General features: G+C 44.6%; 1 protein-coding gene across 2 annotated transcripts in view; it reads left to right on the top strand.

Annotated features, from left to right (window-relative positions):
• LOC146858980 (prostasin-like) overlaps positions 1-26,535 on the top strand; it is a 91,107-nt gene extending 64,572 nt beyond the window's left edge. For both annotated transcript variants that reach the window (XM_085646931.1, XM_085646930.1), the window contains 5 exons: positions 3,939-4,102; positions 13,399-13,552; positions 14,050-14,300; positions 16,760-16,875; positions 25,950-26,535. In XM_085646931.1, coding sequence (XP_085503057.1) covers positions 3,939-4,102; positions 13,399-13,552; positions 14,050-14,300; positions 16,760-16,875; positions 25,950-26,111 — 847 coding nt within the window. In that variant the 3' untranslated portion in view covers positions 26,112-26,535. The remainder of the gene's footprint in view (positions 1-3,938; positions 4,103-13,398; positions 13,553-14,049; positions 14,301-16,759; positions 16,876-25,949) is intronic.
• The last annotated feature ends 509 nt before the right edge of the window (positions 26,536-27,044 follow it).

The following is a 27,044-nucleotide window of genomic DNA, read 5'->3' on the forward strand; positions in this document are numbered from 1 at the left end:
AAAGTTACTACTAGATCAGGAATATTGTCTATATATGGCTAGCTGGTTTGTAGAGTTTTTTGACAGGAATACGGGCACTGCGTCTGAATTAATAGTTTGAGATGCCTTTAAGGCGGGGTGAGGGGTGAGACCCTCAGTTTCTCCCTTTATCGACAGAGGTCAATAAAAGAGAAGATCAATGGTTGGGTGGGTCAGCTCCGGGAAGCTGAGGAAGAGCTTATCCGGGTAATTGGAGATTTGCAGAAAAGGGAGGAATGCCAACGGCAGATTGCAGCTGTAAGAACTAAGATACACCAACATTATGGGGAGGAACTTGCTATTAAATGTACTCAACATCTGGCTGAAATATACGAATTTGGGGAAAACACTGGCAGATTGCTGGCTAAACGCCTACAACAAAGGGGAGTTTCTAACAGAGTCTGCCGAATAAAAGATGAAAGGGGGCAGATTCAGGATTTGCTGGCAAGGGTCTTGGAGGTCTTTCAGGATTTTTATCAGGGGCTCTATTCTACTGAGGGATGCTCCAGCAATACTGGGGGAGGAATACCTCCGTGACTATGTAGCCTCTAAGGTCACTCTGGAACAGAGAGATATGTTCTTCGCCCCGATCTCTGTGGAGGAGATTGAATCTGCCATAAACTCGCTGGCGACTGGTAAGCCTGCAGGCCCCGATGCATTACCTTTGAAATTTTTCCACACATTTAGACAAACTCTTTATAGCGAGCTTGAATCTCTGTTTCTACGAGCCCAGAAGGGTCTGACTCCCGACTCATGGCACAAAACTACTATTGCAGTCTTCAAAAAAAAGGTTAAGCCAGAACTTAGTCCCACATCCTACAGACCTATTTCCTTAATATGTGCTGATAGCAAGATCTATTCTAAAATAATTGCGGTAAGGCGTGGAGAGGTTATCACTCCCCTGGTGTCCATCCGCCAACATGGCTTTGTCCCAGGTCGTGATACATCTGACCATGTCATGCGGGTAATAGCCTTGTTTGATTGGGCTCAGGCCTCAAAGTCACCCTTGGGTATGATCCTGTTGGACGCAGAGAAGGCGTTTAACAGGTCTCCTGGGGGTTTCTCTGGTTGATGTTAAAGACAAAAGGGCTCCCGAAGGAACTTATCGCAGCTATACAGGCTTTGTATGTTTCTCCTGAGGTTCGTGTTCGGATCTCTGGACAAGAGTCCAATGCATTTTCTATTAGCAGAGGAACCCGCCAAGGGTGCCCCTGCTCCCCGTTATTATTTTCAATATATATTGATCCTTTTCTTAGCAAACTGGATATTAATTCGCAGATCAAAGCGGCTATGGTCAATGGTGTTGCGTATAAAGCATTAGCCTATGCTGAAGATATTGCCATTTTAACGATTGACATAAGATCTGCTCTTCCTGTAGTGTATGATCTGGCAAAACAGTTTGGTTCTGTTTCCGGATATAAGTTAAATACAGACAAAACCCAGGTCATACACTCGGACACTTCAATGCCGGTAGATATTCCAACTGTATCGGCAGCAATTTACTTGGGGGTGAAGATCATGGCTGCGGTCGAGCAGATACCGGAGATCAATCTGCTGCCGATTATAAAAAAATCTGATCAGGTACTTGCAAGACTTGATCATTTGCATCTTTCATTGCACGGACTGTCCAACGTCATTAAAATGCTGATCTTCCCCAAATTTTTATATTTGTTTCGGACCATACCCCTAGAATTTCCAGCTTCGTGTATCCTTAGAGCAGAAAGAGTATGTACTAGATTTTTATGGGGATATCGTAAAGCTAGAAGGGCAGTTAAATGGCTAATCCTTCCAAGACTTAGGGGGGGCTGGGGTCTACCTTCTTTAACGCTATACCATTGGGCAGCACTGTTACAACAAATGGGGATATTGCTGGTTGGGACTAAGGCAGTAGTCCCTGAATCAGTAAGACCTACTATCTATGAAGTCTTACTTGGTGACGATGCTCGACATTGTTTAACTAAAGTTATCGAACCAAGCTACTATAAGAAAACAAAATTCAAAATCATTCAATCTGCTTATGCTATCTGGAAAATAATTCGGCATTGGCTTGGTATTTCGAATATAAATGCCCATACCCCTCTGTTTTCACATGGGCTTTTACCGCCAGTCTTCTAGGACCAGATAACTATTAGCTGGGGGGCTCTTGGAATTAATGTTTTGGGGGATTTTTTTAGTGATAGTCAAATTACCTCGTTCTCTAAACTACAAGAAAAATGTATGCTCCCCATGAGACACTTTTTTAAGTTTTCACAGATTAGAAGTTTTTTTGGTTAAAACCTTGACACAGGGGAGGGTTAAGTTTGGGAAAATACCTCTGGAGGGTATCATTGAGGCCATGTCCCGGATTGGGAAAATCTATCAAATGCTGCTGTCCGGTCTTCCTGACGACTTGGCTGTCCAGAACGATAGATGGGACAGGAAGTTTGGACAGGAGGGCACTGATTTTGACGCATCTCTGGAATTGGCTAATCAGATTTTAATAACTGGCAGCCTGAGGGCCCAACATTATATGTCAGCCTTCAATTTATACTACACTCCGGGGAAAATCTCTAAGTGGTCTGGGTCACGTGGAAATACATGTAGCAGATGCGAGGCACTGGCTGCTGATAATGGTCCACATGTTGTTTGCCTGTCCTAAGCTTGCTAAATATTTATAAGGCATTTAATTATTTTTGGACCAGATCCTCAACAAGGCAATCTCAATAACATCTGGCCTAGTGATCTTGGGGATAGATGGGACTCGGCGGGCTGAACTAGACCAGAAATAGATTTCGTTTTCATTGCAATGGCCATTGCGAGAGCAGGCATTATGTCTCAATGGATTAGTCCCGATCCCCCCACATTTATAAATTGGAGGGCTAGGTTACTTGCTATATATAGCATGGAATCAGCGGTATATAGATTAAAAGGTCGCAGGAGACACGAAATGGGGAAGAAAATATGGGCGCAAGTAACTAGTTGGGTAGGGTGAACAATATTTGTACTCGATATACCTATTGTGTATTTACATCTTGTTTAGGCAATAGGCAATGCTGGACATCTTCCATGGATTTTTTTTCAAAAAAAAAAAAAAATTAAACCGCCGCATTACAATGCAGGCGGTCACAAGTGAAACCAGCCGGTCCATTCCGGTTGGATTCCGATGTGCTCAAGGAGCCCGTCGGCCATTCAGAGGCATCACCGTAATGCCTAAGGACGGCGGTTCCGCCGTCGGGGTTACGATGTCGGTTTCCCACAGGCTTTCAATGTCAGGCTTTCTGACATGGAAAGCCTGTCGGAAAGCGACTTTGAGGGCCCCTAGCATGGCCCTCTTCTGCCTGCGGGCTCCGGTTGGGGACCAAGGGGACACCAATGGTGCCCCCTGTTAATCCCTGCCCCGTGTGGCAGGGATTAACAGAAACTCACATTTCCCTATGGGAGCTTGTGCTACGGCCAGTTTACACCCGCAGCACAAGCTCCCATAGAGAAATGGAATTTTTTTACCGCACCATGTCGGGTCGCATTGTAATAGCGGTGTCGGGTCCATGACTTAGTGGGTGAGGATATCATAGAAATTATTGAAGATTTTTTATGCCTTTTTGGAGGAATAATTTCAGGCTTGTACACACGTTTTTCAGCCAGTAAATTAGGCAAAGTCCATCACCCCTTAAAGGAAGGAAAAGATGGGGAGCCACAACTAACATCATTTCATACATAGATAAAGGGCCTTATTTATTATTTCAACAAGCCTTGATTAAAAGGTTTTGAGAGTCAATGTTTAAGCAACTCGGGGATGTTACTAAAAGAGAAAAAAATTATTATTGAATAGAGATAATAGAAGGTAAGAACTATATATGCTGATTTACTTTATTTAGAAAATGTTTTATTTCCTATTTGGAATTGTATCAGTGAAAAGATAATGAGTAAGAAATATTTTGCAGCGCGAGTCCCTTCACAGTGCACTTTCAGCTCCGGTTCTGCAACTCTAGCGCCAGTGGAGCGGTCCTCAGCAGCAACGCAGTGGCCCAGACACTTGTGAACAGTTACAGCAGCAGCATCGGGCAAGCAGACATCCTTGTGAACAGCAGCACTGTGATAGTGAAAGGTGAGTGTGCAAAGGACCGGCCACAATCTCATGGGCACTCGCAGTGGAATAGTGAGAGGTGTGTGCAAAAAACAGACTTTTTTCTTAGCAACACCAGCAGTGTGCTAGTGCAAGGTGAGTGTGCAAAGCAGCAAACCACGACCCAAACAAAACAGCCAATGTGATAGTACATGGCAAGAGTACACAGGAAATGTGGCAATTTCCAATAGCACAAGAGGTGTGATAGTGCAAGGTGTGTGTGCAGAGGGCAGATTTTGATCTCCCTGACACGAGCAGCATGATAGTGCAAGACATGCGCATAGGGCTGGGCTTCATCTCATCAGCGTGTTCAGATTAATAGCGCAAGGTGATGATAACATCGGCAGAGCGCGAGCTCTTCAATGTAAGCGCTGTAACAGTGCAAGCTGAGAGTGCACAGTGGCACACCTTGTTCTCATCAACACTAGCAGTGTTGTGGTGCTGTATGAAGTAGCATAGAAGAGGCCATGAACATGCCAATTGAAAGCACTGTGATAGTGCAAGGTGCATGCCCAAAGGCAGGCTGCAATCTAATTAAGTAATTAGCGTGCAAATAACCTATGTACAGGAGCAGACCACATTGCTATCATATAGTTTAAGATGAGTGTGCATAGGTGGTGGCCGTAATCTAATTAACATGTGCAAGCGGAGTGTGCAGTCCATGAGCAGTTTATTGTGTAAGATGCAGAGGGAAAAAATACAATTTCGTCAGTGCACACTGTCTGCTAGTGCAAACTGAGTGTGAACGAGACGGTGATTTAATCTGCAAACCGTGGTGCAATATATTTTACAATAGAGTTGAATCTGGCTATATCTTAGCTCTCTCCCAGTCTGTCTTTCGTGCAAATCACAATCCTTCCTGATAGTTGCTACGAGCAATCTCCCGATGATCATGGAGTAAGGCAGCCAGGCATACCTGGCCCGGCTTGACCTGTATGACGCATGTGACACGGTGTCTCACTGCATTGTGATAGAAAGACTCCAACACATTGACACCTGTCAATCAGTGATAGAAAGACTCCAACACATTAGCATCTGTCAGTCAGAGATAGAAAGACTCCAGCACATTGACACCTGTCAATCAGTGATAGAAAGATTCCAACACATTAGCATCTATCAGTCAGTATTAGAAAGACTTCAACACATTAGCATCTGTCAGTCAGTGTTAGAAAGACTCCGACACATGTCAATCAGTGATAGAAAGACTCCAACACAATTGACACCTGTCAAGCAGTGATAGAAAGACTCCAACACATTGACACATGTCAATCAATCAGTGATAGAAAGACTCCAACACATTGACACCTGTCAATCAGTGATAGAAAGACTCCAACACATTGACACCTGTCAATCAGTGATAGAACACTCTAACACATTGACACCTGTCAATCAGTGATAGGACTCCAACACATTGACATCTGTCAATCAGTGATAGAAAGACTCCAACACATTGACACCTGTCAATCATTGATAGAAAGACTCCAACACATTAGCATCTGTCAATCAGTGATAGAAAGAGTACAACACATTAGCATCTGTCAATAAGTGATAGAAAGACTCCAATACATTGACACCTGTCAATCATTGATAGGACTCCAATACATTGACATCTGTCAATCAGTGATAGAAAGACTCCAACACATTGACAGCTGCCAATCAGTGATAAAAAGACTCCAACACATTAGCATCTGCCAATCAGTGATAGAAACACTCCAACACATTGACACCTGTCAATCACTGATAGAAAGACTCCAACACATTGACATCTGTCAATCAGTGATAGAAACATTCCAACACATTGACACCTGTCAATCACTGATAGAAGGACTCCAACACATTGACATCTGTCAATCAGTGATAGAAAGACTCCAACACATTGACACCTGTCAATCACTGATAGAAAGACTCCAACACATTAGCATCTGTCAATCAGTGATAAAAAGACTCCAATACATGGACACCTGTCAATCACTCATAGAAAGACTCCAACACATTAGCATCTGTCAATCAGTGATAAAAAGACTCCAACACATTGACACCTTTCAATCACTGATAGAAGGACTCCAACACATTGACATCTGTCAATCAGTGATAGAAAGACACCAACACATTAGCATCTGTCAATCAGTGATAGAAACAATCCAACACATTGACATCTGTCAATCAGTGATAGAAAGACTCCAACACATTGACACCTGTCAATCACTGATAGAAAGACTCCAACACATTAGCATCTGTCAATCAGTGATAAAAAGACTCCAATACATGGACACCTGTCAATCACTCATAGAAAGACTCCAACACATTAGCATCTGTCAATCAGTGATAAAAAGACTCCAACACATTGACACCTTTCAATCACTGATAGAAGGACTCCAACACATTGACATCTGTCAATCAGTGATAGAAAGACACCAACACATTAGCATCTGTCAATCAGTGATAGAAACAATCCAACACATTGACACCTGTCAATCACTGATAGAAAGACTCCAACACATTGACACATATCAATCAGTGATAGAAAGACTCCAACACATTAGCATCTGTCAATCAGTGATAGAAACAATCCAACACATTGACACCTGTCAATCACTGATAGAAAGACTCCAACACATTAGCATCTGTCAATCAGTGATAGAAACAATCCAACACTTTGACACCTGACAATCAGCTCTGAAACTGCTGATCTCGTTCCTCAAGGCTTATCCCTGATCCCCACCCTGCCAAGCTGTGTGGTCACTTGGGTTCAACAATTTCACATATGCTGAGGACAGGCAGATGTTGTTTCTACCTCCAGGAATGCACCGACCACCAGCGCCAGGTGTCAGGATTGCATGCCTGCTGTTGCCAGGTGAATGGACTCTAGTTGCCTCAGGAATAACTCCGAGTGTGTGATACAGCAGACACCAATCTCATCAATACACTGTGTGATAGTGCAGACAAGTGTGCACGAGACAGCACAAACAGCATGCTAGTGCACAGCGATTATATACACGATAAAGCTGCACAGCTCAACAGAATCACTGTGATATTTACAGGAGAGTGCACACGGAGAGGGCCACAATCACATTTAAAGGTGCATGGGAACAGTGCAAAGGAGTAGGTTGTAGTCTCACCAACTAGAGCACCATCATAGTGCAAGGTGAGCGTGAACAGGACAGCTTGAGATGTCACTGACACACATTAAATAGATATCAGTGAAAGTGGGCGTGCACACGAGCAGGCTGCGAGACCATCGACGTGATCAGCATGATAGTGTGACAGGAGAGCAGGAGTGAGATCTTGGTCGTGGAATGGGGCAGCGTAATAATCCAGTTTGGGGGTGCACAGCAGCACGGTGTCATTTCTTCAACACCATTTGTGCGATACTAGAACACGAGTGGCCACAGGAATGACTATGCAGAGCTCAAGACACAAGCAGAGTATAGTACCAGGGGGATGCAGAAGATGCAGTTCACATTCCCATCACCAGTCCTCGATCTGATCAACACAAGTAGTGTGAAAGTGCAAGATGAGGCAGTCCTTGATCTCAACGATACCAGCAGTGTGGTAGAACACGGTGGATGTGCACAGACGCCGGCCACAATCTCATCACCACTAACGGGTAGTCGTGTAAGACGGATGTGCGCGAGAACAGGGCACAGTCCGATGCACACAGGTAGTGCGCGGGTGCACGATGGACGAGCACACGACATGGCCATGATCTCATCAACGTTATCAGTATGTAATCGAAGTTTCTGACCGTGGTCCAAAATACACATCACTATGTATGCGCAAAGGAATTTGACATCGCTAAAGAGTCAAGAAAAGCACGGATGTTTCCTCTGTTGTACAACGTTTTAGTAAGAGCCAGGAGAGCTCGCACTGTTGGGGGGGGGGGGAGGGAGGGTGTTGGGGAATAGGGACTGGGGAGGGGGTATGACGGGGAGGGGGGAAGAGGAGAGGAAAAAATCTCCAAAGCGGAATGTAAACATCCTATGAGGATACAAACAATACTATAGGTTGACATAGGTTATGAATACTGGCCCACATGTTGTCGCTGCCCGGCCTCCGGGATGTGGGCTAACAAGCTGTGTATGAAAGCCTTCTGGCCCAGAAAAGAAACGGCACTGGCGCTAGCGGTGCAGGGCCACTATGTATGTACGATGATTATCCTGTGATTCTGCAATAAAAACGGTTTTTAAAAAAAAAGAGCCAGGAGAGCTCCTGACGTAATCACGTTCACCACGAGGGATATATCTAAGGGAATGAGTAGACTATGCACTGAAGATGACATAATGCATCAGGTGTGTTGATTAGGTAGTGACACACACCTACAAAGGAGGAGATGTGGTCTGAGTGACTGAATTTCTGGCCTCTGATCCCGGAGACCCAAGTTTCCAACCCCGCCTTCAGATAGGGTGATTCTGGGCACATCACTTGTGGCCCAGGATCTGATGTTGTACAAAGGGGGAGATGCGGATACATTGCCGACCTATGACCCTGGAGTTCTAATCCCGCCTTTCGGTAGGGTGAATATAGGCAGGTCACTTCCTGTCCCAGGGTTTGACGATGTGAACATGTCTAGTAGTCTAATATAAACAAGAAGAGGAAAACGCATATGTTGAGTGTATTGTCTAATGCTGACTGTCACAATAAGTGTCCTACACTTACACACAGCCTTTGGTAGTCAGCCTCACATACCACACTGTCCAGCAGCCTTGTAATTTACTTCCAGTGCAATGAACTGTTTGCTGTCCAGTTCTGCGCCGCTTGCCGGAACCCAGGGCCGGCTTTGGCACTGGTGGCGCCCTGTGCGACAATGTTTGTTGGCACCCCCCAATGACCACCGGTGCCACAGATTCCCTCACTACCACCATTTAACAGTGCCCGTCAAGACTCCATAACCATTCTCTCAGATTCATTAAGTTTTATAGTGCCACACATACCAGTGTGAGGTGTTAGAGCACTTTACATCGTACACACATTTAACAGAGAGAATCACACGTGTAAATCACTGTACAAGAAATGTTACATAAGACAGAGGATTACAAGATGTAGAAGTCACATGCCATCCATACTGGTAGCCAGGATAGTCTAAGAGTCCTTGGTCTGGAAAAGCACAAATTCCGAATTTAAAACATAACACTAATTGTTAGGGGTTCTCTTTATAATAATAATTATTTCTACCCTAATGTACCCTTTTTGCAATATTAATTTAAGGAACGACCTGGCAAAAAACATGTAGGTCTAACATACACCTTGCAGTTTGCATGCAGCTCTTTGATGACAGTTAAAAGCTCATTGTTCTATATTGGGATTTTAACTTATAAACTGCAAGTAACAAAAAGATCTTTCTGACAAAAGCAGTAACCCATCGAACTATTAACATTATATGCACTTTGTGATCTGCATGGCACAGGTTCTTAGCAGCAGTCATAATAACCGTTTGAGCTACCTTACGAGGAGTCAAACTTTCACTAGACAAAACTCAGTCATACCAGGAGTCAAACTTTCACTAGACAAACCTCCATCTCTCCAGGAAGAACATTAAACACTGGAGTTATCTTGACATTTTTATTGATGTCTGAAAATAGCTGGAGGCAAGGAACAAGCAGCAGGTGGTTTTCCAGCCATAATATATTTACAAACAGGGCGCCCCCACACCAAGTCCACCTGGTGTGGTGGCACCGATCGCACCGCCCTAGAGTCGGCCCTGCCGGAACCTCATTTATGTTGTCTTAACTGCATAAAATAAATGAAGCACCGAGCCTTAACATACAGGTATAAGACTTGCGCTCGAAGAAAAAAAAAAGGTTACCTTCTGATCGTTTTCAATAATCACCACTATGAGTGGTCTAAAAAGACCAACACCATCTTGCGATACATATGTTAGTATGTGGTATAAATTTAGTGTTTGTATAGCGTGATCCTAGCCGAATGGCAGCGGAGCGCAAGCTCAGAATAGCTTTAAAAGGCGAATACAGTTAAAACGAGCCGCCATGTTGAATCTAGTTACATAGGTCTCCGTGACCAGTGCCTGTTGCTGTGGAACCGAGTATCTCAGCATTGTATTGTATTGTAATTGCAATTATATAGTGCTTACTACCCCTGACGAGGCGTTGAAACGCTTTTTCGGCGAGTAGCACGCTACTTGAATTAGTATAGTGAAGTAAGAAAGTAATTTGAGTGGTGTATAGGTTAGTCAGTTATTTGGATTCAGAAGGGAAAAACACTTCGACCCATTGTCCAAGTCCTCAAGCTAAACAACCTTCTCCAACTCCTTATGCTTTTTGTTTCTTTTCTGTTTTAGTGGTTTTCTTCAGTAATGCTTTCTTCATGTTAGAAAATCTACTAGTATGAGAATAATGTTATTTTTGATCTATTTCCCAAAAACATGTAAATTGAACAAAGTAGATTTTTTTCAATTAAGAACAGAAATAAGTGATAAGACCTAAAAGTGTGAACTTCGATGAAGACACAACAGGGCACAGGGAACATTCTTACTCTGTGCATACTGGTCTAGAATGTGTGTCTTTCGGGAGTGTATGGTGTACATGGTGCACGAAAGAGAAGCACATTTAACAATACAGTTAGTGTTTCAACTGGGCAAATTCAAACTGCATGGAATTTTACATCCCAATTATCTTTATAAAAGGTCCTACTTTCGTAAATCCCTGCACAAAAGTTGCTTCAATCTGTAAAGTCGCTCTAAGTGACTCATTCTGAATTAATTTGTAATATTCTCTACAGACTCGGGCTATTCAAAGGATAGTAGAGAAGAAACCTCACGCGCTGCTCATCGTGGCATGCTTCATCATCGGAATCCTATCCACACCAAAGTAGGCAAATACCACCCTGGCAGGCCCAACCACGCAGGGAGTTCCTCCTATATTATTGTTTTTCTGGACAAAAGCAGGGATGCAGTGCTAAAAATATCTAAGGGTAAACCCTAAATATCTTTTTTTTATTAACGGTACCCTTAATATGATCAGCAATAATCAATAGAAGGGTTGGTAGTGTAGTACAATGGTTCACTTATCCTATTCGATTGCCAACAATGAATTTAGAATGAGTCATTGAGAGACTTTACAGGCACAAGCACCCTTTTGTGAAGTGAATCTCTCTTTGTGAATATATATACTTTCACTAAGGCAACCTTTCAAATAAGTTATGGATGGATGGGAATGTTGACAAGAGTCGCCATTCTTCGGTCTCCACGGGTTATAAAGGGTTTCTACAGACTGTGATGCAGTCCTTGTTAATGGTTATTCAAGCACCTACAACGCTTCACCTCCTTGCTGAGTCTAGTAATGAGACATGCTTCTTATTCCAGCCCTTCATGATTTCCGCATTGGAAGGGACCACCAAGGCTTTTAGTCATGCCAGGCCAATTTCCTCCATGATATGTAGACGGATCCAGACACTCGGGACCGACACCCACAGATCAATTTCCACTACCACAATCTCCTAACCCACAAATGACTTACAGTCCTCAGCCTTGTATGCCTATTCCACAGGTACAATTTCTGCAAGTGTCCATAGTGGCTACAAAATATGGTGATCTGGAGGTAGTGTAGAGTTTAGAGAGGCCGACTCTGTCTGTTTCCAGATAGTTTTCCATTTTTCAAACCTTACAGAGTGGGATCTCAGTTTCATTCTAAAAGTCCTAATTTACAAATCTTTAGAACCAGTGTCCTCATCTGACATAAAAAAGTGGTTTCTCAGAAAACAACTTGTGGTCTCCATTACTTTAGCTTTCAGTGTACAGTGCTAGATTAAACCCTGTGTAGGTCCCTAGGCAGTCGAAACTTTAGGGGCCCCCTTGCAAAATTATCTCCTAATACCCAATGCACCGGAACTTTTACAAACTGCCAGCTGCCAGAAGATGAGCTTTTAAGAGACAAACTGTTATGTGAATCTGATGTCTCTGGCTTATGTATTTTAAGTTGTTACATTACATTAAGACAGTATTTTCCCTATAGAGTCTTCAATGTATAGTTTTAATTTCTTTGAGTTGATTAATTTTTTTCTATCTATAATTTTCTATAATTTTGGAATATTTAGGAAAGCTTGATTGTAATTTTCTTTCAAGATCATATCAATATTATTTTTATCCGTTGGCGCGAGGCCCCTAAAAGGAGTGCGTCCCATAGGTGTGCTTACTTTGCCTATTTGGTCATCCGGAACTGCCAGTGTAAGATAGCTATAGCCACTCCCAGATACAGAGTCTTCTACAATTTCAGGATTGGTAAAGTTATGTTAAGAGTACAACATATTTTGTGGTTTAAGTGGCCAGCGGAGTCTTTCAATGTACAGAGATGACCATTGGGCTGGCGATCCTCACTAAATTTGGTGGGCGGTAGTCTGCCAAGTCGTAAAACAGGCCATTAGTAATGTAGTTGTAACCTATCAGAGATGTAGATAGCAAGCTAGCTCACAAAACCTTCAGAAGGGGGCGACTTTAGTAAAATGGAGTTACATCATTAAAAGTTTGTAAAAAGGAAATGCCAAGGAAATATCTTGAAGAGTGGCAACCTACAGAATCTGGGATCCTAGCCCAGGCTGAAAGTCAGTAAAAAGCATTAAGGAGAACTTTCCCTTGTTACCAGGAGGTAATATGTACCCACAGACCTTTCTGATAGGTTCTAACTGTTCGACCCACAGTAAAGCCTGGATTTCAGAAATGTGAGATGACAGTGTAGGATGGGGTGGGAAAAGGGGGAGGTGAAAATACTTACAGTTGTGTGTCTGTTTTCAGTAATCATGAAGGTATCCAGAAGTGTAAGAAATTCTATTTATGACCGAATGTTCTAGCGTCAGTGTGATCTTACTCTGTATTTGTAGGCGTTTTACTAGTATATATGATATTTACACCTGTGTGAAGCGCTGTTTTGTTTAAAGTACATGCCCCAGTCGTTATGAAACCTGGAAACTAAATAAACCTATTCAAGTTCTCCTTTGCTGGGTATCAATTGTGGTGCCGTAAAAAACTATATAAAACGGATCTGATATTTGCAATACGGGAAGGGGTGGGGTGAGGTGCAGAGGTGTTTGGAGGTACTCTGTGGAGTAGTAAGATCTAACCTCAAATAGTGTCCTCATGAACCCAAACATTGATAGCCGTGAATATAACATTGCGGAGTTCCCTGTCATATGCTTTCCGTACCTCCCTAGTTATCCAAATTGGTTCTTGGTGGTAGACAGACCCTTAATCCCAAGTCGAGGAGTCTGCTCTAGTATTGGCACTGGCTGGACTGGGCGCTAATGTAAACTGTCCTCTTCCCTCCTTGCAGATGATGGATCATGCCTACCGGTTCCACGCCTGCTCCACCATGAAGCTGAGTGGCCATGGCAGGTCAGAGTGATGCAGAACGGCTCTCAGGTGTGCATTGGCAGCCTCATCTCTGCCAGCTTGGTGCTGAGTGTGGCCAGCTGCCTCACGCCCAGGTATGTGATGGGTCTGCGTCTGCGTTGGCTGTGTGGGCTCAGAAGGCCGCGTTGAATGCTGCTCTGAGCCTTCTTTCGTGTTCCCCTCTGCTAATGCATCGCGATATCCATTCGCTCCAGTTCTCCTACCATTTCCTCGCTGATGACACGCACACAGCATCCTCTGGTGGGACATCACTGCTGTTAAATGATGAGACAGAAATTATTTTTTAAATTTAAACTAGAATTTTGAAATGACGCTTCCTGCTTGTCATGGAAAGTTCTGTTGGAAGTCATAGTGAAATATTCCCTCTAAAAGTGTTTTGCTACTGTGTAATGGTGAAGTTAAATACTTTAAGCCCCATTACTACGAGATTCGTGTGCCAAGTCATAGGTCAAGGCGGGTCATCCTGCATCTAAGGTTGTTCCATTGATATTGGAGGGCTAGTTTTCAACTCTCAAGGTCATCCAGAGCAGACAATTTCTTACCAGTTCCTTGTCCTTTCCTGTTCACGCAGTTATCCGGCCTGGTACTCTGTTCAAGTGGGTGCTCCCAACAGCACCTCCAAAATGTCTCATCTTGTAAAGCGGATAATGGTGCACCCTGAGTACAGCACCTCTCCGGACTCCCATGATATCGCCTTGATCCAGCTAGAGGAGATTGTGTGGTTTGGATCCACTGTGCTTCCCATCTGCCTCGCACCTCTGGCTCAGCCTGATCCGCCAGCGAACACGAAGTGCTGGGCTGCGGCGTCAAGTGAAACCAGCAGTAAGGAACCTGAGATTTAGCTCATATAACGATCGAAAATGCTGGAGCGTCGTAATACTCCAAATTTGGCAACTTTGCATTCCAACATTTTCAAAATAAATGTAGGAATGTGCCGTATTTACACAAATATGGCGCACCCCTGTGTTTCCCCTAGCGCTGGCACTAAAAAAGGTGCCTAGCGCCAGCACAGGCAACCTTGTGCCATGTTGCAAGGGTGCCTGCACTGCAGGGGCGATTGTTTATGTGCAGAAAGGGACACCCTCTAGACCCTCTGAATCCGTACTGTGTGCTTGGTGGGTCTAAACCCTCTAAATCCGCACTGTGTGCATGGCAGGTCTAGACCCTCTGAATCCACACTGCGTGCATGGCAGGTCTGGATCCCTAAATCCACACTGCGTGCATGGCGGGTCTGAACCTCTGAATCCACACTGTGCATGGCAGGTCTAGATCCCTGAATCCACACTGCGTGCATGGCAGGCCTAGACCCTCTAAATCCACACAGCATGTATGGCGGGTCTAGATCCTCTGAATCGACACTGTGTGCATGGCAGGTCTAGATCCCTGAATCCACACTGCGTGCATGGCAGGCCTAGACCCTCTAAATCCGCACAGCATGTATGGCGGGTCTTGATCCTCTGAATTGACACTGTGTGCATGGCAGGTCTAGATCCCTGAATCTACATTGCATGCATGGCAGGTCTAGACCCTCTGAATCTACACTGCGTGCATGGTGGGTCTAGACCCTCTGGATCCACACTGTGCATGGCAGGTCTAGACCCTCTGGATCCCCACTGCGTGCATGGCGGGAGACAGCCTTTACAACAAAACTATTACCATGCATGCCTTTACATCACATGTCGTTGCAACGCAAAAGGTGTGCAGCAGTGGGTAGAAGTTGTTGGATTTAACTCCAACACCTTCCCTACTGTTGCACACACTGGAGCGCGCCCCCCCCCGATAGAAAGTCAGAGTAAAAGTTTGCGTTGCAATGGCATGCGATGTAATAGCATGTGTTGTAACATCATCTATTCGTGCATGGCAGGTCTAGACCTCTGAATCCACACTGTGCATGGCAGGTCCAGATCCCTGAATCCCCACTGTGCATGGCAGGTCTAGACCCTCTGATCCACACTGCGTGTATGGCAGGTCTAGACACTTGGATCCACACTGCGGGCATGGCAGGTCTAGACCTCTTAATCCACACTGTGCATGGCAGGTCTAGATCCCTGAATCCACACTGCATGCATGGCAGGTCTAGACCCTCTGGATCCACACTGCATGCATGGCAGGTCTAGACCCTCTGAATCCACACTTCTTGCATGGCTGGTCTAGACCTTCTGAATCCACACTGCGTGCATGGCAGGTCTAGACACTCTGAATCCACACTGTGTGCATGGCAGGTCTAGACCCTCTGAATCCACACTGTGTGCATGGCAGGTCTAGACCCTCTGAATCCACACTGTGCATGGCAGGTCTAGATCCCTAAATCCCCACTGTGCATGGCGGGTCTAGACCCTCTAGATCCACACTGCATGCATGGCAGGGTAGACCCTCTGAATCCACACTGCATGCATGGCAGGTCTAGACCCTCTGAATCCAAACTGTGTTCATGGCAGGTCTAGACCCTCTGAATCCTCACTGCGTGCATGGCAGGTCTAGACCCTCTGAATCCACACTGTGCATGGCAGGTCTAGACCCTCTGAATCTACACTGCGTGCTTGGCAGGTCTAGACCCTCTGAATCTACACTGCGTGCATGGCAACTGGTCTAGACCCTCAGAATCCACACTGTGCATGGCAGGTCTAGAAGGTCTTGACCCTCTGAATCCACACTGTGCATGGCAGGTCTAGACCCTCTGAATCTACACTGCGTGCATGGCAGGTCTAGATCCCTGAATCCACACTGCGTGCATGGTGGGTCTAGACCCTCTGAATCCGCACTGTGTGCATGGCAGGTCTAGACCCTCCTAATTCACACTGCGTGCATGGCAACTGGTCTAGACCCTCTAAATCCACACTGTGCATGGCAGGTCTAGAAGGTCTTGACCCTCTGAATCCACACTGTGCATTGCAGGTCTAGACCCTCTGAATCTACACTGCGTGCATGGCGGGCCTAGACCCTCTGGATCCACACTGCATGCATGGCAGGTCTAGACCTCTGAATCCACACTGTGCATGGCAGGTCTAGATCCATGAATCCACACTGCGTGCATGGAGGGTCTGGACCTCTGAATCCACACTGCATGCTTGGCAGGTCTGGACCCTCAGAGGAGAGCGTTGGCTCCAGAGTTTATTATGGTTTTGTGTCCATGAGATCCTGGTATAATGTCAGTAGGATGCGGCGCCAGGTTGTGCATGATGGGTCCAATTTCTTCATGTCCTCCCTGTTGTCTTCTGGACCCCTGCAGACGCTTTTGACAGGGACGATGCTAACACTGTGGTCTCTGTGCTTTCCCTCAGGTGGTGCTAGAAAATTCAACAGAGAAGAAGGGACGATTGCTTTGTATGAGACCTGCGCTAGCGTATCCCAGGACCTTTCAATCTGCTGGACACCCACTACCACAGAGGAGATCCAGGTAATCCAGACGCATCAAGAGAAGGCAGGACCTAAAAAGTGCAAATGAGAGCCAGAGGCCAAACACAGAAGTTTATATTGTGAGCACTGCAGAGCCATTTACTTCAAGCACTCGAGAGATGGACGTGAATAGCACATTTTTGCAGGCCGACCTTTTCCAGGCATAGAATGCCGGGGTTATAATGGCCGTATCTTCTAAGGCCAAAGTTTACACAAGCTGATAAATCATAGGTACAGAAAACATTAGAAATAACAGTTGTTTTGTTCAGTGGGTACCAGGTAACCATAAATAGGGCTGGGTTCATACTTTAAAGGCTGCTAAGATCTAAAATGTTGTCCACCCACCCCCCACTCTATGACTTCCAATCGGAATTCAGGGTATCTCTGTATCTGAAATGCGGTCAGCTGAGTCTAATCTCCCTGTCGCTTCTGTGTCTATCAATCTGTCTTCTGTCAGTCCAACTCTTTATTAATGCATCCACCATTCAGCCTGCCTACCCGTTATTCTGCCTATATACCTAGCTTTAAATATGCCGCTCGGTGTCTGTCTGTCTATCAAGCTGTCTACCTTTCATTATGCCTGGCACGATGTCTAATCATCATTCTGTCTGGTTATCAATCTGTCCATTTACTATGATCGGTCTATCAGACAAACAATATGCACATCTGCTAACCTGTCTACCTCCTAATCTGTCTTCTTAATGTTCTATTTACAAAGGCGTCTGCCGATAAATATTCTAGCTCTCTCTCTGTCTACCTTTACACCCGTCACCAATCGTTCTATCTGTAACTAGTCTGCCTGTCACTCTGTCTACTTGCCTATCTGTCACTGTGTCTGTCTACCTGTAAACTCTTGCACCTATCTCACTCTCTAGCTCTTTTAATCTGTCACTATCTGCATCTGGTGTACCTGCTGTCATGCCTACTTCTTGTGCTATCAAATTGTACACCTTCCTCACTGTTTGCTTGTTTTTTTATCTGTATGTCGCTCTATCTGCCAGTCTAATTGCTAAGCTACCTGTTTCTCTATCAGTCTGTCACTTTATGGGTACATTTTTCTCCACGTAATTTTTTTCTACCTGTCACTCTGCCTACCAGTCGTTCTACCCATCAAGCAGTGCATCTGTGTTGCCAATTTATCGTCTGTCTGGCTGTTCTGCTCTGTCTCTCTCAAGTGCTGATCTCTCCCTGCAAAAAGCCTGCTCCAAGCCTTCTGATGTTCAGAAAAGTGAAAAACTGAACAGTCTGACTGCGAGAGACAATTTTGTAATGCATATCCATTGACATGTTAATATGCACCTATTATTCATGTGACTCCCACTGAAATAAAACAATTTAAAAAAGCTTTTTTTGGCCCCAGTGGGGTCTCTGTGGGACCCCTCCGAAGAAACTTACGGGGTCAGGGAGTGTCTATCTTGCCCCCTTTTCTTTTTTTTAAAAACGTTTTTGCTTGGTAAAACCGAGTCACAAGAAAACAGTAAAAAAACAGATTAAAAAGAAGAACAAGCATTTACAATGCAACGGTCTCGGCATTGTTAAAGTTAGAGCTATTGGCATTGCTCATGACAATGCCGTTTCTTTAAATGTTTTAAAAACAAAAACATAAACAAAAATAATGTCATGAGCAATGCCAATAGCTCTAACTTTACCAATGCCGAGACCATTGCATTGTAAATGCTTGTCTTCTTATCTCTCATGACAAAGACTAGGATAGGAAGTATGTATTCTCCCTATTGTTAAGAGTGCAGGGTAAGAGTATTATGGCACCTGTTCATGCGCACTAAAATATAGTAAGTCGTTCTCTGACAAGTATACAGGCATGGAGTCCAAAAGTAGGAAGGGCTCACATGTGATCAAATCCTGCCCCTCTGTCTCAGTGTGTATGCTTAAAGCTGGTTCAGGCATGCGTACTTGGTAGTAGGTATCGCGCATGCACATACTCCTAGCTAACGTGTTTTCTCGGATTTAAATTGATGGGTTCACGAAGAGTTGGTTACATTGTTGCTGATATTCTAATACTGTGACTTGTAATAATCTATGTTGCTTTTATGGCCTTTCGGCCTTTTCGGCCGTAATAAAGTATATGAATGAATGAATGACATTGTTGCTGGACACTGAGAAGTTGGTGCCTATCCCAGACCTGCTTTCCTTCGGTGGAATGTAGAAATATACCAAGACGAGGCATTTTATTGAGGATCTCTTCCTCCAGGTCATCCTCACTGCCTAAAAAAGTTAAGTATTAGGCAGGAGGAGTCAGTTCAAGAGAATTCTTATTCAGCAATTAGGAGCATTGTATTATAGATTGTGGCTAATATATATTCTACCACAGATCCTCAAAAATTCCAGGGCGTCTCCACCTCTGGGTCCGATTCTGATGGGAATGAGATGGATGTTCCCACTCCTGTCCAAAGGAGAAAGTATATCGACAAAGAACTTCTACAGGAAATATTATCAAGAATGCAGCAAAATAAAGTGTTTCTAGTGGAAGAACTTCCATTAGCCACATCAGAACATGTTGTGGGGCAATTCTTGAGAGTAATTCTCCTGACCTACCCAATCATTAACATATTATGGATGTCATAATGTGAGAATGGAAGCACCCCGATACAAAGGCAACAATCTTCCTAGGTTCATATCCAGGTTATACCTGCTGGAAGGCATGGATAAAAACATTACTGAACCTGTGGCTATAGATACATTGCTCACTGTATTGCGGGACCCACTTTCCTTGCTGAGGAAAGTATCATTAAGGCCAAGATTGATAAGAAGAAAGATTCGGCTATTAAGAAGCGTTCTGCTGGTGCACATTTAGAAATGAAAGCGGGAATCTATGGCGTCTACACAACACAATTTTACATTTCTGAAGGTAAGGAGTTATTTAAAGCAGTTCAGGAAGGAGATTGATGTTTGGTCTGTTGGAGGTGATTGAGAAACAAGAGGAATTCCTTTCAGACATTTTGTTCAATGTAGTACATGCATCTGCATTGACTGAAGGGGCTAATATTGAGGCAAAATGGAATGTGGCATTTACTGGGTTAGAAAAGAGCAGTTTCTGTTTCCTTTAAAATATCTGATTTTCTAAAAAAGGATAATTTGTGATGTTGGTCTTAATGGACAAGGAAATAAGGCATCTAATACTTTTATTAGCAGATGGATTTCCTCTGCTACACTTATAGCGTATTCTTTATCTAACATACATGTTCCGGATGGAATTCAGGGGAGCTCAAGAAGGAGTATTTCTGCATCATGAGCGGATTCAGCGGGTCTCCTTGAATGAGATTTGTATGGCTGCTATTTGGTTCTCTGAATACACCTTTGATAAACACTACAGAGTTGAGGATGTTGGTTGTGGTGAAAGATCTTTTGTTCACAAAGTGCCACATTTAGTCCTAGAAAATGACGGTGTTAAGAATCAAAGGCTTATGAAAGTCAGAAACTTTTGTATGCCTCAAAGGCTTCCTGCTCTGTCTCGTCTGCGGTGAATTCCCCTCCAAAGTGATGATTTTGACAAGTAGGGCTAAGGATAGTGACGACTACTGGTAAGTAATTAGGGCATTAACCTACATCTATATAAGTACAAACAGGTTACATTTGAAAAAAAATAATGGTTTAATTAAAACGTGAATCAATTCAATGAAGGCTATTGTGACTAGATGGCTGATCTTTAGAAGTGCAACAATAATAACCAGATGACAATCTTTGAAAACTCAACTATAAAATAAAAATCCCCTGACAACTGTGGTGTTCCCGGTTTCCAAAAATACAAGTGCATGCAAAAAATGTCCCATGTCACATGAGAGTAGTTCCTACTGTCAATTATTTTTCCCTTACGTTCGTTGTGCTTAATATTTTCATTATAAACACGTAACTACATATTCCTGAATGCAAACAAGAAAAACAAGCATTTGCAATGCAATAGGTCTCGCATTTGTTGGAGTTGGAACTATTTGCATTGTAAATGGCAATGTTTTTTTATTTATGCTTTTTAAGTGGAGTGATAATTTAAAGATAAAGTGCACACTATACCATAATATAAGCTTTTATAGCAACTGTACAGTAAAACTATGGCTATGTTAACGCAATGGGAATTGCATGCTGCACTAGCACTAACGTATATCAGATGGTTCCCAATTGGGCCACCTTAGATGGGGTGAACATATCGTAAACACAGCTCATTACACTGACATTGAAGACCTCAATCCCACATTATCAAAAATGATCCTCAGTTAAGAAATGTGTCCCAGTGGCCAAACATGCATTAAAAAAGGAAACGTGTGTGGTATGTTTATCAAAACTGACTTTTCTAGCGAACAGTGTGAAATGCATTCTGTTTCACTTTTCATATGGGCTGTTGTTACAAAACTGCATTTGCATCACTTCATTCATTCTATGTAAAAATGTTCCAGGCTAAGAAGAGGTGGAGTGCATGCAGCATCCTTAGTCCCACATTGGACCTCTATCAGTGGCCATAAGCAGTACATGCATTAGAGGTAACTCACAAATACATGTATCAGTGGCCTTTTTACATTACATGCATCCATAGTTCCTTTCATTGCATGCATCTGTGGCTCCTTAAGGTACATACATTAGTGTCCCAGCAGTCATGAGGATCAATAATACTCCTACAAAATAAAATCAAAGTGACGAGATGTAGAATAAAACTGAACATCAGCTTAAGTAAATCACGTAGAATCAAGTGGGCCCAATATTATCAGAGATTAAATGACGAGTAAATACTCATTAGATTTATCATTTTGAACAACTGTTCTATCGGCCATGAACCATACTTACAGCAACACAATGTATCAAAGGCCCTCTTTGGTACAACAGCTTCTATATTTTAGGTAACAAATGCAAATCTGTCTTCAGATAATGGGTTTGAAGCCTGGTACAAACCTTCTCAATCTATCAACTCTTAACCTTGAAATATTTGTAAGTATTTTACCTTTCATGGTCCAAAAACTGCTCCATGTCTTGGAGCTCCTATTTCGCTGGGAATGTGAAGGGTTATGCTGTATGCACTGTAGCAACGAAATACCCAGGGATGGCTTTGAGGCACTTTGTAAATGAAGTAGGAACTGTCTCCCATGCTCATAGGGTGGAGCGCAGAGGGTGAGTTCCCGACCTTACTCTCCAACTCCTTCCTCTGAAGGCAAGATCCCTGAGTCGTGTTTAACTAGAAGCAAAGTCTAGCGGTGAAGGCGAGTCATCATACGACATCTTATTGCATAATTGCAGCTCCTACCGGGACGAGTGGAGGATACAACTCACTTAACATAGAACTTGCGCTGCTTTCCATATTCCGTCCTTAGGTGTATAGTTACAAAGCACAAAAATATAAATGATATTGCTTTGTTGCTAGGAATGGGAACTAATCACTATCCGATCCCAAAGAAGTATACTCCACACTCTTCCTAGGGCGCAGGCCATCTTGGGAACGGTCACTTTTGAAGTACTGTTGCGAGCTTTTCCAGTGCAGTAAGAGAGGGGCTTTCTCCAAGTTTAGCAAATGCTCAATGCAGTGAATGATCGTAGGATTGTCCACAATCTACGGTGAGCCCTGGCGATATCTGACCAGGCTGGAGAATGAGCTTTTCCAGCAGTATTCCTCTGCCTGACTCCGCCCTATAATAGGGAGAGCACTGTGAGGGGTCAACATGGCCACAGAAGGGTGAGCACGGTGCGGGAAGATCGCTTGTCTGCGCATGGAGGGCGCAAGAATTGAGTTTGCCAGCTGAAAATCTGCTATCTGTGTGCGCAACGGTTCACCAGTGGGGGATGCGTTTGTGCAAAACATGCAAGGAAGTGGGATGACATGAAGGAACCAAAAAAAACCAAAAAAAAGCCCTAGCATGTCTGAGAGTGCTGCACTCGATCACCGTCTTGGGGGTTGGCATCATTCTGCTAATACATGGCAGCTAGAATATCACTGCCATGGGCGGGGAGGCGCTAGTGGGAAAACTGCAACCGGGAAGGGCCAGGCACCTCCGTCCGGATTAAATTAAAGGCTGTTCTACTACTACTGGCAGTTGGGACGACAGCCAGTGACATGGTATTGCCTCCGAGGCAGCCGCGCCAGTAAGAGCCGGAGGTCACAGATCAGGTCTGAGCCGCAGGACAGTTTCCAATTACAGAACAGTCCGCACATCCACAGTAAATGCTCATGTTTCCATTAATACTATTAAAATAACATGCCGCTCTTTGTGAGCGGGCCTGTTTTATCGAACGGAACACTTTAAAAGTGCTTTTAAGAAGAAGTTTAAACACGTGAGGAACGGGGAGGGGGGAGTACAGGGGGGGTGGGGGAGTGATGGGCTGTGCTGGTGAGGGGGCGTATGGCACGGGTGAGGGGACTCAGGTGGAGCGGGGGTGCGCGTGGAGTAGAGAGGGTACAGGGCGAGGAACGTAGGCGACCTATAAGAAAGGAACCACTGGGAGATAGAGGGTTTGTTTACAAGATTAGAATGTTCGTACATGGCCATTTAATATGAAAAGTAAACACAAAATTAGAATGTTCGTACAAGGCCATGTAATATGAAAAGTAAACAAGCGGCCGTAAAAGTGAAAGTGATCGCGATCAAACATCAAAGGCAAGTGAAAGCAAATGGTGTGCAGGCTGCCAAATGGTGCGCGTGCCCGGCGCACATGCACTGTATTTGGAGGCCTGAAAGCACTCGTTTGCATTTCCAGATCCCCCATTTACTAAACCTCTCGCGAGAGCAGCGCTAAAGCGCTGTCTCAGACGAGACCTAAAAAGGGGCAGGGTAGAAACACCCTGAATCCCTAGGCCTGCCCAGGGGGTCCCAGAGGGACTTCCAGGCCCAAAAAATCCCCGGGACCTTTTTTTAAAAACTGTGTGAGGGGGAAGCTCCTGCCCCCCCCCCCCACGCTGCCCTGTGGACCGCCACCTCCCCGGGGCATTTGATATTGGGATGGGGGCCACGGGGTCCCCCCCACCTCCCTGGGGCTTAAATTTTAATAAGTGGGTAGGCTGCCCCCCCCCCCACACTGCCCAGGGGACCACCACCTCCCTGGGGCACTTATTAAGATAATGCGGGGGTCTGTTGCGGACCCCCTGCCCCGGGTACCACCACCTCCCTGGGACTATTTTCACGAAGGGAGGGGGGGGGCTAAGCGTCCCCCCTCCTGGAGCCCTAGATGGCCCTGGGGACTGCCACACCCCAGGGCCAGCTCCAGCAATGTCCTGGGGTGCTCCTGCCCTGTCATTGCAAACTATGCTTCGCTTCATGGAAATAAGAGCAGAAACCCTGCTCTCGCTTCCATGAAGCGAAGCAGATTGCTTTTGGACAAGGGGAGCTGCATGTTAGTAGCTACCCTTGTCCAAAAGCAATGCCAGCTCCCACAGGAGGCGGGGAGCCGGCAGGGACCGCGGGGGCATTGGGCTCCCCCCGCCATCCCCAACGTCAGGCCAGGCCCCTGGGGGATGGGGTCCCCGGGCCATAATTGGCCTCAGGAGGGGGGCTGCGCGGCCGCCCTTTAAAAAAAAAAAATTTAAAAAGAAAGGCTGGCCAGGCCCCAGGGGATGGGATACCCGGGGCCACAATTGGCCTCAGGAGAGGGGCCACGCAGTCCCCTCCAAAATAAAAATTAAAAAAGTAAAGGCTGGTCAGGCCCCAGGGGATGGGGTTCCCTGGGGCCAATAGTGGCCCAGGGAAGAGGGGGCCTCCATCCCGTGGAAATAAAAAAAGGAAAGGAGGCCATGCCCCAGGGGATGGGGTCTCCGGGGCCGAATTTGGCCTCGGCAGGGGGGCTGTGCGGCCTTAAAACAGCTGGGTGTAGAGCTTTAAAGTGTGCATGTTACTTTTGCTGGTGCAAAATATTCGGCCAAAGTGACGCGCACTTTGGATCGGCCAGTCAGCCCTGCTTCAGTTATCCTCTGCTGCCAATTGGCAGCAGAAGACACGCACAGTATGTCTCTGGGCTCGGGGTGGCGCTGCTGCAGTGTACACTGCGCTGGTAAAAATAAAATGCCAATGAAATTGACATTTTATTTTTTCCTGCATGGCTTGCAGTGGGTGGCGGGGGGAGGTGTCAACGCACCCCCACCTTCAAGAAGAAACTGCTGCTGGTAGGCCTCCAATTTTATATTGATGTGTGCCCCATTACGAAGGGCAGTATACTTGCATTATTTAAAGGAACCCTTTATAGTGTGATGAGCGCACTCATTGGCTGGTTGTGTAGGGAGGTTGGCCGCTTGTGGGGACGGTGTGTGCAGGGCCTGGAGTTAGTGCAGGATCAAAGGTCATGCACGATGGGGTTTTGGTATGCTTAAGTATGGTAATAAAACCTTTATTTAGGTTCAGAAAAACCCTAAAAATTCACTGGAAAAAAACAAAGTTTAAAGTGACATAATAGTTAGGTATGGTGGTAATATCTTACTTTATGTTGAAAAAAACTCTAGAAATTCGCTGAAAAAAACAAAGGCAAAAGTCACATGATAGGTGAAAATGGCAGTTAAAATGCAGCATTTTAAACTAGAAAAAAACACTGAAATTCACCAATTATATTTAACTCAAGTATCTACAGCTTGCACCCTCGCCATGCACTGCTTATGACCTCACATTACAACACTCACGGCATGTTCCCAGACAACCTCGATAACATCATTGATGGTAACTGAAATGACATCATTGTGCATGAGGGCGCAAGTTAAGTGGGGAATTTCGGTGCATTTAAATTGTCATGTTTTAACTGGCATTTTCACCTGACTATAATGTCACTTTAACCTTTAGCTTTGTGAGTAATAGCCAGGAAAATACTCCAAAATTAAGGTTAGGCAGATAAATGCGTACTTTGCAAGGCTTGGAGTAAATGGGCAAATGGAGGTAGTTATATGTGCCACTGAAAATGGTCTTTCAGCAGCAACTGAGCTGAACTATGGCTACAGAGTTGCTATAGCAGAGTTTATTCAGAAGGTCTGTTGCGACTGTAACAATACTAGGACTGTTGATCTGTACATGTGATCCTCCTACTCACTTCCGACCTATCAGCTTGCTTTTTCTATTTCTGTTACATGTCCCTTAATAAAACAAACAACAATCTCTTCTCCAACAGATCGAGATGGGAGCGTCTGTTACTTGCTCAAACACAACGGACCCGCTGTACCTGACGGCGATCTCTCCAGACCTGCAGCGCTCTGGTGTGAGGAACCCCAACGCTGCTTTCATCTTGATCAGACCCTTTCTAGAGTGGATTGAGACTTACATCCCAGCTTGACTGAGTCCTGAGAAGGTTGGGTGTGAGTGGTGGCAGCTTCCCAAACACAAGATATTGGCACTGATTCGGCAACCAAACAGATCTTGCCTTATACAACTCTAAAACATATCTCGCCTATGAAAACATAAAACTGCACCTTGTACACATTTAGAAAAATAACACAACTGAAATTTAGAAAAGTTGATGTACCAGCACCGTAAAAGCATGCTTGACTAGGTAGAAACAGTAGGATTAATCAACTAGTGAATTTAAGAATTTAAGTGACCAATTACTGTATATTCTTAACAAGAGATGTCATGAAATTTGATGATACTTAGCATTGCTATTGTCTTAATTTCAGTGTCCTAACAAACTCGATATTGGTGCAGTTCCTAAACTAAATGTGTCAGATGTCTGAAATGTTCAGTATAAGTGCCTTACATGATTGTATTTGTGTGATGTGTTTTATTAGTTTTTGAGGTTACCCAAGTAACATACATTTCCAGCTGTTAAAGAATATTACATTACAGGGATATGGCGGATACATACAACTCCATCCATTGGACAACAGGATTCGACTGCTCAAGCACGTAACCACACTGCAAAACGACAATGAAGAATAAGAAAGAACTTGTATAATAGACTGATATGTGCTTGCATAAGGTTGCCGCTGTGCTATATGTGGTAACTACAGATCTGTGTGAGCATGTAATAGATGCGGGTGCACCTGTGCGATCCTGTATCAGTACTGCACCTTGGGTAACCACAGATCTAACAACGTGAATCAAAAGAACAATTGGAACACTGGGGAGGGGGGTTGGGCCTAAACAACATCAAACGAGTAGGCCCGAACCTCTTGTGGCGTCCTGTCGTCTTGGGTAATTTACCTATATGACCTTGGGCCAGGCGCGCACTAACCCTAGGGCTGAAAAGGCTTCAGCCCCCCGTTGTGTG

Source organism: Triturus cristatus, chromosome 3_2 (assembly GCF_964204655.1).
Source record: "Triturus cristatus chromosome 3_2, aTriCri1.1, whole genome shotgun sequence".
Taxonomy (NCBI): domain Eukaryota; kingdom Metazoa; phylum Chordata; class Amphibia; order Caudata; family Salamandridae; genus Triturus; species Triturus cristatus.